The 12,400-nt window shown below is 46.6% G+C and overlaps 1 protein-coding gene and 1 long non-coding RNA gene across 5 annotated transcripts in view; one reads left to right on the top strand and one right to left on the bottom strand.

The window, feature by feature from the left end:
* Positions 1 to 732, top strand: part of LOC129052675 (uncharacterized) — a 99,278-nt gene extending 98,546 nt beyond the window's left edge. Inside the window, exon 5 of the long non-coding RNA XR_008517782.2 lies at positions 273 to 732. This is a non-coding gene — a long non-coding RNA (uncharacterized LOC129052675). The remainder of the gene's footprint in view (positions 1 to 272) is intronic.
* Positions 1 to 4,948, bottom strand: part of EP300 (E1A binding protein p300) — an 89,008-nt gene extending 84,060 nt beyond the window's left edge. For all 4 annotated transcript variants that reach the window (XM_054543514.2, XM_009234416.4, XM_054543515.2 and 1 more), the window contains exon 1: positions 4,654 to 4,948. In XM_054543514.2, the coding sequence (XP_054399489.2) occupies positions 4,654 to 4,747 (94 nt within the window). In that variant the 5' untranslated portion in view covers positions 4,748 to 4,948. The remainder of the gene's footprint in view (positions 1 to 4,653) is intronic.
* Between the last annotated feature and the right edge of the window lie 7,452 nt (positions 4,949 to 12,400).

Genomic DNA, 12,400 nt, shown 5'->3' with positions numbered 1-12,400 from the left:
GAAATCTTCAAAGGAGGAAACCCTAAAATGTGGACAAACATAAAAGTAGCATCTTTTAGTTTTCCATTAATTGCTGGGTATATGAATTCGCAGAATAACTCTCAAATTGTTTTTGTAAATACACCAGGAAAAAGTATTTTACACTCCCACTTGTATCTGCCACATTCTTCCTACTCTTTTTTCTCTTTCCTATTTACCACTTAATGTTCCTACAAATACCACTCTGCATTAATTTTCAACTGTTTCCATTTTTTTGTTTTTTTTTAAAATAGACTAAAGAGGAGATAGAAAAGCAAAGAAAAACACAAAATAATGCCAAAAGGCCACCAAGGCAGAAACTCTTTCCTCCCTCCTTCCTATTATCCATTCACTGGACATGCCAATACAATTCCAACCTCTGCTATAGAAGATGAACTCCTGCTGGAATAAGACACCCATATTATAACGCATTGAAGATTTACAACTTAAAAGTCACTTTATCTCACTATCAACCAGAGACAACCTTCTTGAAGTCCTATAAATGAACTTACAAGGCCTTGAGTATAATTGCCAGAAAAATTTAAGGCACTTTAGTAAAATGTTTTGCAATTTAACACTGAGGAGAGCAATGCCTCACTAAATCAAGGAGCTATATCTGCAAGACTCCAGAAGCAAACTCTTATGTAAACATTCAGGCCAAAATAAAATAAAATATAGCATATCACAAGTTACAGAGCTGGAAAATAAATGGTCTTGATCAAAATGTTTTGGTTAGGATGACGAACCACTAACACAATGGCATTTTAAGAAAGTAGAGCTGACAGCCGGGCGTGGTGGCTCACGCCTGTATTCCCAGCACTTTGGGAGGCTGAGGCGGGTGGATCACCTGAGGTCAGGAGTTCAAGACCAGCCTGGCCAAAATGGTGAAATACTGTCTCTACTAAAAAATACAAAACTAAGCTGGGCATGGTTGTCGACACCTGCAATCCCAGCTACTGAGGAGGCTGAAGCAGAGAATCGCTTGAACCTGGGAGGTGGAGGTTGCAGTGAGCCAAGATCACGCTACTGCACTCCAGCCTGGGCAACAAGAGTAAACCTCTGTCTCAAAAAAAAAAAAAAAAAAAAAAAAAAAAGTAGAGCTGACATTTTAAAAATCCTTACCACTTCTCCACTGTGTACATTAATCTACTGGTCAAAAGGCAGGTATACTTTACACACTATCTACCCTGTGTCTTTGAAATGGGGGAAAAACCCAAAAAACAAAAAAGCACAAAACCCAGGGCCACAAAACTGTACCAAGACCAGAAGGATCTTTACCCTACTTAATTATATGCCAGATCCTAAAATCCTATCTTTCCAGGTGCTTTTTAAGTGCATATGGCATTAAGCATTTACGAAGCAGTGACAAAACATGTTCACCAAGTAATGAAGACAACAAATGACCCTCATCATTTCCATCACTCAGATGATCAGAAACAGCTCCAAAAGATATTTCCAGGATTTGCCTAACATTCACTTTTCTAGTCTTTTGGTCATTTTTACAAAAAAAGTTTACAAGTGGCTTTCACAATCTTTTTTTTTTTTTTTTGGAGGGAGAGAGAGAACAAAATGTCATTTCTCAAATAATTTGTTTTACCCTAACCATACCAAACGAAATAAAAATTTCAATGGATCAAATGCAAATACTGAAACAGGAACATAAAGGTGTGAAGGCTACAAATAAGTCTTCTCTTCTCCATCCCAACACGTAAAAGTTGAGTTTAACCTAAGTTATTTGAATCAACCTGGAAATTTTTTAGAAGAAAATTTGAGTATTAAACAGAAATTCAAAGGTTGAGACTTAAGTACTAATTTGATTTGTAACACTTTAGCATGTCATCCCATTGGATTCCAGTTTTCTTTTCTTTAAAGCTGACATTAGAACGCTCTTGGTGGATATATTTACACCACGAGATTTGCAAGCCTAAATCACTTCAAAAAAAAAAAAGTTTGTAGGCACTAGAATTTTGGGCTTATTTCAACCAGTTCTAGACAAAAACCATAATATCAAGAAATAATTTTCTTTCACATTTATAAAATATCCAAGTGACAACTCAAAAATCAAAAGTTACAAGTTTGAAACTTAAAAGTTTTAAGAGGTGATGTGCCTCCAATAAAAGTTACCTGCAAACATATCACAAACTGCAGAATGCCCAAAAAAAAAAAAAAAAAAAAAAAAAAAAAATTCAAGATATAATGGTACCTCTGGCCGGGCGGCTCATACCTGTAATCCCAGCACTTCAGGAGGCCAAGGTGGGTGGATCACTTGAGGACAGGAGTTCGAGACCAGCCTGACCAATATGGTGAAATCCCGTCTCAACTAAAAATAGAAAAATCAGCCAGGCGTGGTGGTCTGCGCCTGTAGTCCCAGCTACTAAGGAGGCTGAGACACAACTGCTTTAACCCAGGAGGCAGAGCTTGTAGTGAGATCGCACCACTGCACTCCAGCTTGGGTGACAGAGCGAGACTCCACCTCAAAAAAAAAAAAAAAAAAAATTATAATGGTACCCAACTTGAAGTAAGTTCACAGAGAGACAGTATTTTCTTTATACTTACTTCTCCCCTCCCCCAAACCCAGACTGGTTACAATTAAAAACCGTACACCAAAGAATTCCTGGAGTAGAATCTTGATTTGGAGAGGAGGGTAAAGTTAACCCTCATTACAAAATTTAGAAAAGTAACTAAGATAAACTCTTAGTATTATGAGTGAATGAATTAATCTCAATGTTGAAGGTTTTTTTTAAAACTATAAAAGCCCACCTGATACATTTAAAACTCTTGTAATTATTCAGATATTTCAAGTAGCAAAACAGACCGACATGGAGAAAGTAGTAGCACACCTGAACAAAAAGTATTTAAAAAATACAGCTCCAAGACGAAGCTGCTCAAATCAGGACTACTCAAAGTACATTAAAAAGTTTCCCCTACGTTCCAAGTCACTGGCTAACTCCAATGTAAAATCGACTACCACGTTACACCAAAACTAAAAAGCAAAAACTACCACATTACACAAATACTAAAGAAACACCACAAAAATCTACAGGTGATTAAGTGTCTAAAGATGATCTAAAAAATCTTTCTGAATGGCACTTTAGTAGGTGCAAAGGAATACAACGACGTTTGTGTATGTGTATGAATTCTGAAGGAAAAAACCAGCTAAAAAAATCCCTGGAGACTACAGTACCTTCATAGAATAGGTACAGATCAAAGTTCATGCATAATCAATGTTACAAGCCTTAGGTAGAGGAACTCTGCAAGATTCCTACTTCTCAATTTTTGCAGGTTAACTTAAATTCATTTCACATCTTTCTTATAAAAGCAACGAATTCAAAGCATTAGCTCTGTCTTCCCATTTTCACCCTCTGAAATGAAGCCTATTTAGAAACATGCTCTCGAAGTTCTCTACAAACTCAAAGGGTACATTTAACTCCATTATGCACTCTCACTGGCAGATGGAGGGATGACGCTGAGCCTGCTCTCAGGGAGTTAAAGAGATGCTCCGTAGTAAAAGGGAACATCTTGTGGACTGTCAGATGGCCAGCCATTCTTCATCTTCATTATCCCAGCAAAGAAAAGGTCCTTACCCATCAGGATAACACCATTTAAACTAACTGTAAGAAAAGAATGAAAGGATGATGGAAGAAGTCTCCCTGAACTTCTGACAAAGGGGCTAGTCCACAACTGAATGAACTAAAGAATCCGTAAAGCTTTTAAACGAAAATCTTGATCTCCAAGTATGTTTAAAAGTGTAAAAAGACAAAGACACACACATAAACACCAAACCTAATGCACATTTTAAACTTTTGTACAATCAGTTCATGTTTGTAGTTCATGATTGGAACTCTTTCAACTTCTAACCTTGATTTCCAGGTACGTAACTCCACAAAATTGTTTATCTTTTTTATTTCCCCTAAAATGAGAAAGTGACTGCAAACTGCAAAGAACATGCCCCTGTTATCCCAACCTAAAAACCCAGAGTTTCAGACATTTTGGTCTCACACCAAAGAACTGGGAGATACGAAATGAACTGCGCTCCATATTGATTCTTAAAGCAAATAAGAAGAAAAAGAAAAAAAGCTAAGAATGGTAGGTAAGATAAAAGAATTGTTAAACTTCACCTCTAACCTGAAATCTTGGACCTCGCATACACAAAATCACGATTTTTTTACACCCTATTCCTCAACAGAAAATATTCTACAAAGGAGAGAAAATCTTGAAAAGAGTAGAAAGTAAACACAGTAAGTACAGTAAGGAGAAAGGATTCGAAATTCATTTGCCAAGAACAAAAAAAATGAAACTTAAATTGCACAGGAGCTCTTACACACAAATGCACTGGCATTTCCCAAATTAAACTGCATAGGAGCAACAATACAGGCCACTTCTATACAGCACCCACTTACGAGCTCTAATTCCAGAACACACACCGATATGACATAGTGTTGCAACCAATGTATTAGGAGGCAAAAAAATGGTTGGGTTACTGGACGTCTTCGACCAGCTCATTCAAATACCTTTAAAATTAATTAAGAGGCAGAGAACTAGAGAGAAAGGAAGAAAAAAAAAATGGAAGAATAAAGGCGCACCGAGTAGAAAAGATTAAAGGGAACGTGGAAGGCCGGGGCTGCCGAAACTAACCTGTGCCATCGCTGGCGGACGCCGAGAGGGCCGGAGATGAGAGTTTAGGCCGCTTGGCTGAAGGCGGCCCCGGTTCCACCACATTCTCGGCCATTTTTAATTCTTTCGGAGATATAAGCGAGGAAAACCAGAATCCTCAGGAAATCTCTTCTTCGGCCCGGGGTCCCCGCCCCGCACCCAGGGGTGGGCTGGGGGGCTCCGACGGCACTCGAGGGGGTGGGGGAAGTTCCTTTTTCTCTTCGCCGGGTCGCAGTGGCTGGAGAGGGATGCGGACTCGATAGAAAAGGTAAGGGCAAGTGCGAGGGGCCGGGCCTGGGCCCAAGCCCGGAGGAGGGCACAGGAGCACAAATTCGCCGAGCGCGTCCGCTGCGGCGAATTCCCGAGAACTCGCGGCTCTAGAGGCGCAGTCCCCGGCCCGCCACGGCCGGCCCCTGCCCAGCCGAGGTCTCTCGGAGCTCCGCCGCCGCCATCAGCCTCTTCCTCCTCGGCGCTGTCCTCCTCCTTCTCATCGCCACAAGGAGGCGGGGGCGAAAAGGGGGGAGAGGAGGAGGCGACAAGAGACACTCACCTCCTCCCGGTGCCCCCTCCCAGGCCTGCGCCCCCACCCTCCGAACCCTCCTCCTGCCGCCGCGCTCCGCGCCGCCGCCGCCGCACCGGCCCCTAATGGCCGCAGAGAGCTCGCCCGAGCCGAGAGCCAGGCTGGCGCCGCCGCCGCCTCACATCGCGCGGCGGCCGGCGGAGGCGCGGCAAGGACGCCGGGAGCGGAGCTGGCCGGACCAGAGGGCCGAGGGGGCCGGGCCGAGCAGCGCCGCCCGCACGCCCGCGCCGACGCGGAGCCCACCGAGGAGGCCCCGCTCCGGCGGCGACGCAGGCGGCCCCTCCTCGCGCCGCGCTCTCCTCCTTCGCCTTCCTTTCCCGCGGAAAACAAATAAATACGGCCGCTGCTACGGCCCCCACCGCCGGCGGCCAGGTGCTGGGAGCGCCCGCCCCCCGGGGCTCCGCTCGGGGCCGCCCGCGGCGGCGGGCGAAGGCGCCGCGGGGCGCGGGGTTATGTAATGGTCCCCCCTAGGCGTCGACGCCGGCCCGGCTCCGGGACCGCGGTGGGGGTGTGTGCGGACGGGAGGGGGCTGGGGGTCGCCTCAGCCCGTGCGCCCCGGGCCCCCTGCCACTGTCTCGGCCCCTGCCGCCTCTCTCCGACCCGACTCCCCTCCGCACTCTCTGGCTCCCGCAGTTAGCACTCAGCCCGGCGTTCCGCTTGCCCACTCTCGCCTGCTCCCTCTCGCCCTCTCTCCCCCCCAGCCTAGCACACAAACAAGATGGCGGCTGTTGTTTCTTCCCTCTGCCGAATCCTCCTTACAGGCTAGCGGTAGCGGCGGCGGCCGGAAATGAGCCAAGGGGGGGGGGTGAAAAAGGGGAGGGGCCGGGCCTCCGGAGGGGGCGGGGCCTAGGCCCGAGCAGCTCACACAATGGGGGAAGTGGAGCCGGGGGCGGGGCCTGTCCCAATCACGGGATCCGCCCTAGGCCCCAACGCGGTTAGCGCTTCCGCAAACTCCCCCGGCGTCACCCGGTGGCTCCCTTTAAAGGGGAGGATTTTAAGAGTGGGGAGGATTTTAAGGGGGGAGGGGCGGGGGCGGACTCAGAATCTATTTTCAGTCGGTGGATAGTTACGAGGGAAGGTGGCTGGCTTTGGTCTCTGCGTAAGGGACCAGTGGAAACCGGGACGACGGAACCCCGGAGCTGCGCCGAGGAAGGCGCCAAGTCGCCACTCAGGTGGCCAAATGGGAGCGCCCGTAGGGCGGCCCTGCTCTTCGGCCCTTGGGTGGCGGGTCCCCCAAACCCCGGTCGAATCCACCAGGCAGGGTGTACCCACTGCCGGCTGTTCCCGGCCAGATACCCAGTGCGTCCTCACTTCTCCATTGCCCTCCCAAAGGGAGCAGCTCACATGCAAAAAGCATGTTGATTACGAGTTGTTTTCATTTTCTCTGAATTTTCCTTTTCCTTTTTATTTATTTTTTATTTATTTATTTTACAACGAGCATTATTACTCTGACCAGAAAACAAAATCACAGCAGTGGAAAGATGTTTCGGCACCAGACCCAAATTCATTTCTTGCCCTCCGCGTGTGTCCATACGCCCCTACCAGGTAGCACTCTCACCACAGGAGCCTTCAAGTATTTTTCTAAACATGCCTGGGACCTGAAGACATTTTTAGGGTGCGTCTTTTTTTTTTTCTCGTCCGCTCCCAATAGAACAAGTTAATAAAAGACCATGTCTAGCCAGTGCCTTATCTAATGTAATTATGGGAAAAACAAAAATGTGGTAAAGGTAATGTAAGGATGGAAAAAAGCAAAAATGTAGTGGTGGGAGGTAATGCTGGAATATAAAGTCTGGTGTGCGGGACTCCGCAGTTTTGCAGCTGAGGTCGGAGACGTGCTTTCAGGTTCCTACACATTACCCTGTGTTTGGCCGTGGGGAAATTGGTACTGGAGGAGGTGGCAGGGGTGTAAAGTGACCCCGAAAGAAACCCCAAAACCAGTATCTGCTGATACGGTTAAAAGCTTTTTCTTGGCCAGGCACGGTGGCTCACGCCTGTAATCCCAGCACTTTGGGAGGCCGAGGCCGGTGGATCACCTGAGGTCAGGAGTTCGAGACAAGCCTGGCCAACATGGTGAAACCCCGTTTCTACTAAAAATACAAAAATGATCCGGGTGTGGTGGTGCACGCCTGTAATCCTAGCTACTTGGGAGGCTGAGGCAGGAGAATCTGTTAAACCCGGGAGGCAGAGGTTGCAGTGAGCTGAGATTGTGCCATTGCACTCCAGCCTGGGCGACAAGGGCAAAACTCTGTCCCAAAGAAAAAAAAAATTTTTTTCTTTTATTTCATATCTCATGCTCCGTAGTTGGTATTTGCAAATTGTTGGATTTTCTTTTCTTTTTTTATATTGTTTCTGTTTGTTTTTTAAATTAATGTTGGGATGAATAAATAAGAACCTAAGAGTGAAGATCCTAATGGAGCAATTGAAGTTGCTGACAGGGATGGATTCTGTCCTGTAATGTTCAGGCCTAGATCACCCAAACTGCAGTAGAAAAGCAGGCAAATTGAACCGAGCGCGGTGGCTGACGCTTGTAATCCCAGCACTTTGGGAGGCCAAGGAGGGCGGATTAGGAGGTCAAGAGATTGAGACCATTCTGGCCAACACGGTGAAACCCCGTCTCTACTAAAAACACACACACAAAAATTAGCCGGGCGTGATGGTGGGCGCCTGTAGTTCCAGCTACTCGGGAGACTGAGGCAGCAGAATGTCGTGAACCCGGGAGGCGGAGCTTGCAGTGAGCCGAGATCGCCCACTGCACTCTAGCCTGTGCGACAGAGCAAGACTGTCTCAAAAAAAGAAAAGAAAAGAAAAGAAAAGGCCAGGCGCGGTGGCTCACGCCTGTAATCCCAGCACTTTGGGAGGCCGAGGAGGGCAGATCACGAGGTCAGGAGATCGAGACCATCCTGGTTAACACGGTGAAACCCCGTCTCTACTAAAAATACAAAAAATTAGCCAGGCACGGTGGCGGGCACCTGTAGTCCCAGCTACTCGGGAGGCTGAGGCAGGAGAATGGCGTGAACCCGGGAGGTGGAGCTTGCAGTGAGCCGAGATCGCGCCACTGCACTATGGCCTGGGCGAAAGAGCGAGACTCCGTCTCAAAAAAAAAAAGCAGGCAAATTGAAAAGGACAGAACTTCTTTATCTTAAAGTTGTTACAGGATGAATTCAATGTGTAGGAGTAAGATCAAGATTGGCCTTCAGGGATAATTTTGTTATTTTTAATAGTTTATACCCATATTCAGACTAAGGAGTACAAAGGAAAGAATGCTGGTCAGGCACAGTGTCTCATGCCTGTAATCCCAACGTTTTAGGAGACAGGGGTGGGAGGATCGCTTGAGCCCAGGAGTTTAAGACCAGCCTAGGAAACATAAAGAGACCCCCCTATTCCCCATCTCTACAAAAGTTAAAAAAAAAAAATTACTTAGGCGTGGTGGTGTACACAGCACCTGTAGTCCAGCTACTCCAGATACTGAAATGGGAGAATCACTTCAGCCTGGGAAGTCAAGGCTGCAGTGAGGTGTAATCATGCCACCGCACTACAGCCTGGGCAATAGAGTGAGAGATCCTGTCTCTTAAAATAAATAAATAAATATTTTAAAAAACAAAGGAAAGAAATGAGAAATGTGGAGGACACCTGGAAACTTGCTCTGTCATTTCCTGGTGGGAGATTGCTTGCCCAGTTTTTTTTTTTTTTTTTTTTTTGAGATGGAGTCTGGCTCTGTTGCCAGGCTGGAGTGCAATGGCGCCATCTCAGCTCACTGCAACTTCTGCCTCCCGGGTTCAAGCGATTCTCCTGCCTCAGCCTCCCGAGTAGCTGGGACTACAGGTGCGTGCCACCACATCCAGCTAATTTTTGTATTTTTAGTAGAGATGGGGTTTCACCATTTTGGTCAGGATGGTTTCGATCTCTTGACCTCATGATCCACCCACCTTGGCCTCCCAAAGTGCTGGGATTACAGGCGTGAGCCACTGTACCCAGCCTGTTTTTGTTTGTTTGTTTGTTTGTTTGAGACGGAGCCTTGCTCTGTCACCCAGGCTGTAGTGCAGTGGCATGATCTCCGCTCACTGCAACCTCTGCCTCCCAGGTTTAAGTGATTCTTCTGCCTCAGCCTCCCTGGTAGCTGGGATTATGGGCATGCACCACCACGGACCCAGCTAACTTTTTGTATTTTTAGTAGAGACGGGGTTTCACCATGCCAGGCTGGTCTCGAACTCTTCACCTCAGTTGATCCACCCACCTTGGCCTCCCAAAGTGCTATTACAGGAATGAGCCACTGTACCTGGCCCCAGCTGTTTTTTTTTTTCTTTTTTAAGAGTTTCTTTTTTTTCTTCTTTTGAGACAGAGTCTCACTCTGTTGCCCAGGCTGGAGTGCAGTGGCATGATCTCGGCTCACTGCAGCTTCTGCTTCCCAGGTTCAAGCAATTCTCCTGACTCAGCCTCCCTAGTATCCCTAGTAGCAGGGATTACAGACATGAGCCACCGAGCCTGGCCTCTTTTCCTTTTCTTTTCTTTTCTTTTTTTTTTTTTTTTTGAGACAGAGTCTCACCCTGTCACCCAGGCTGGAGTGCAGTGGCGCGATCTCGGCTCACTGCATCACTGCAACCTCCACCTACCGGGTTTAAGCAATTCTCCTGTCTCAGCCTCCCGAATAGCTTGGATTACAGGCTTGCGCCACCACGCCTGGCTAATTTTTTGTATCTTTAGTAGAGATGGGGTTTCACCATGTTGACTGGGCTGGTCTCGAACTCCTGACCTCGTGATTCGCCTGCCTCGGCCTCCCAAAGTGCTGGGATTACAGGTGTGAGCCACCGCACCCAGCTTTTCTTTTTTTCTTTTTAAAGAGTTTCTGTAAACTTTAGGAAAAAGGTTTGCTTAGTTTTACACAGGATCCAGCTTGAATCAAAGCAGCATTCAAACATACTTTGCCAGCTGGCCAAAAATACTATAGGACTAAATATAAGAAGTGGATTGAAGGAGATCTGAGGAACATCCCATGAGAAAATTCAACCAAAAGAAATCAGAGGCCATGGCCCCCGGCACTGCTGTACATGCAGAACTCTGATGCTTGGGGCATCTTCTTGAGATGTGCTCCTCTGGCCTTTCCCCAGGACACTGAACCTGAAACTGGCCATGTTGGAAGTGGCTGATGGCAAGAAAATAAGGATCACACAAACGCAATCAAGGTGACTCTTAAGATGGCTTCAGAACAGCAGAAGTGAGATTGGGTATGGTGGCTCATGCATGTAATCCCAGCATTTTCGAAGCTGAGGCGGGCAGATCACTAGAGGTCAGGAGTTTGAGACCAGCCTGGCCAACATAGCAAAACTCCGTCTCTACTAAAAATACAAAAAAGTTAGCTGGACATGGTGGCACACGCCTGTAATCCCAGCTACTCCGGAGGCCAAGGTACAAGAATTGCTTGAACCCAGGAGGTGGAAGTTGTAGTGAGCTGAGAGATCATACCGCTGCACTCCAACTTGGGCGACAGAGTGAGACCCTGTTTCAAAAAAAAGAGAAAAGAAAAATAGATCACGCTTGTAATCCCAGCACTGTGGGAAGCCAAGGCAGGTGGATCACCTGAGGTCGGGAGTTCAAAACAAGCCTGACCAAGATGGTGAAACCCCGTCTCTACTAAAAATACAAAAATTAGGCCGGGCACGGTGGCTCACACCTGTAATCCCGGCACTTTGGGAGGCCGAGGTGGGCGGATCACAAGGTCAGGAGATTGAGACCATCCTGGCTAATATGGTGAAACCCCATCCCTGCTAAAAACACAAAAAAATTAGCTGGGCGTGGTGGCGGGCGCCTGTAGTCCCAGCTACTCGGGAGGCTGAGGCAGGAGAATGGCATGAACCCGGGAAGCGGAGCTTGCAGTGAGCCGAGACGGCGCCACTGCACTCCAGCCTGGGCGACAGAGCGAGACTCCGTCTCAAAAAAAAAAAAATAAATAAATAAATAAATAAATAAATAAAAATACAAAAATTAGCCGGGTGTGGTGGCGGGCGCCTGTAATCCTAGGTACTCGGGAGGGAGGCTGAGGCAGAGAATTGCTTGAACCCAGGAGGTGGAGGTTGCCAGTGCAACCACGATTGTGCCACTGCACTCCAGCCTAGGCAACACAGTGAGACTCTGTCTCAAAAAAAAAAAAAAAAAGAAAAATAGAAAAAGAAAAATATTTTAATAGCCAATATTGGCAAGGAAGTGGAGAATTTGGGCTTTCATACACTGTTAGTGGAAATAGAGCGTGGTACAAACTTTTAGGTTCATACTGAAAGTTTATAGCCTTTGAAAATCCCAGAATCTAGGACACATTCTACAAGTGTACAAAGATGTGAGAATGTTCCCTGCAGCAGTGTAATAGTCCCTCCTCTCCACCTTCCCCAACAAAGGGAAACAAACTAACAGCCTGTATGCAGGCGAATGGTTAAAAAACAAACAAACAATGGATATGATTCTCCTTATATGAGGTGTCTCTAGTAGCCAAATTCATAGAGACAGAAAGTAGAACAGTGGTTGCCAGGGGCTGGGGACAGAAGGGAATGGGAAGATCTATTTAATAAGTACAAAGTTTCCCTTTGAGCAGATGAGAAAGTTCTGCAGATGAATGGTGGTGTTGGCTGTACAACAGTTTCAGTGTACTTAATGCCACTGAACTGTGCACTAAAAAATGTTTAAGAGGAAGCAGGTATGGTGGCTCATGCCTGTAATCCCAACACTTTAGGAGGCCGAGCCTGGAGGATCCCTTGAGTCTAGGAGTTCAAGACCAGCCTGAGCAACTTGGTGAGACGCCCCCTACCCTGTCTCTACAAATATTTTTAAAAAAAAGTTAGTCGGGCATGATGGCGCACACCTGTGGTCCCAGCTACTCAGGAGGCTGAGGTGAGAGGATCACCTGAGCCTGGGAGGTCAAGGCTGCAGTGAGCCGTGATCATGCCTCCACTATACTCCAGCCTGGGTGACAGAGAGAGGCCCTGTCTCAAAAAAAAAAAAAAAAAAGGAAAAAAAGGTTAAGACCATAAATTTTATATATGTGTATTTCATGAGAACTTACTAAAGTTTTTTTAAATGGTAAAAATGATAAATTTTATGTTCTTTCTTTCTCTATATACATGTTATATATATATGTATATATATACATAACATATATATAAA

The sequence above is a fragment of the Pongo abelii genome, chromosome 23, assembly GCF_028885655.2.
Source record: "Pongo abelii isolate AG06213 chromosome 23, NHGRI_mPonAbe1-v2.0_pri, whole genome shotgun sequence".
NCBI classification, from domain to species: Eukaryota; Metazoa; Chordata; class Mammalia; order Primates; family Hominidae; genus Pongo; species Pongo abelii.
This window is presented reverse-complemented; position numbering and strand designations above follow the sequence as displayed.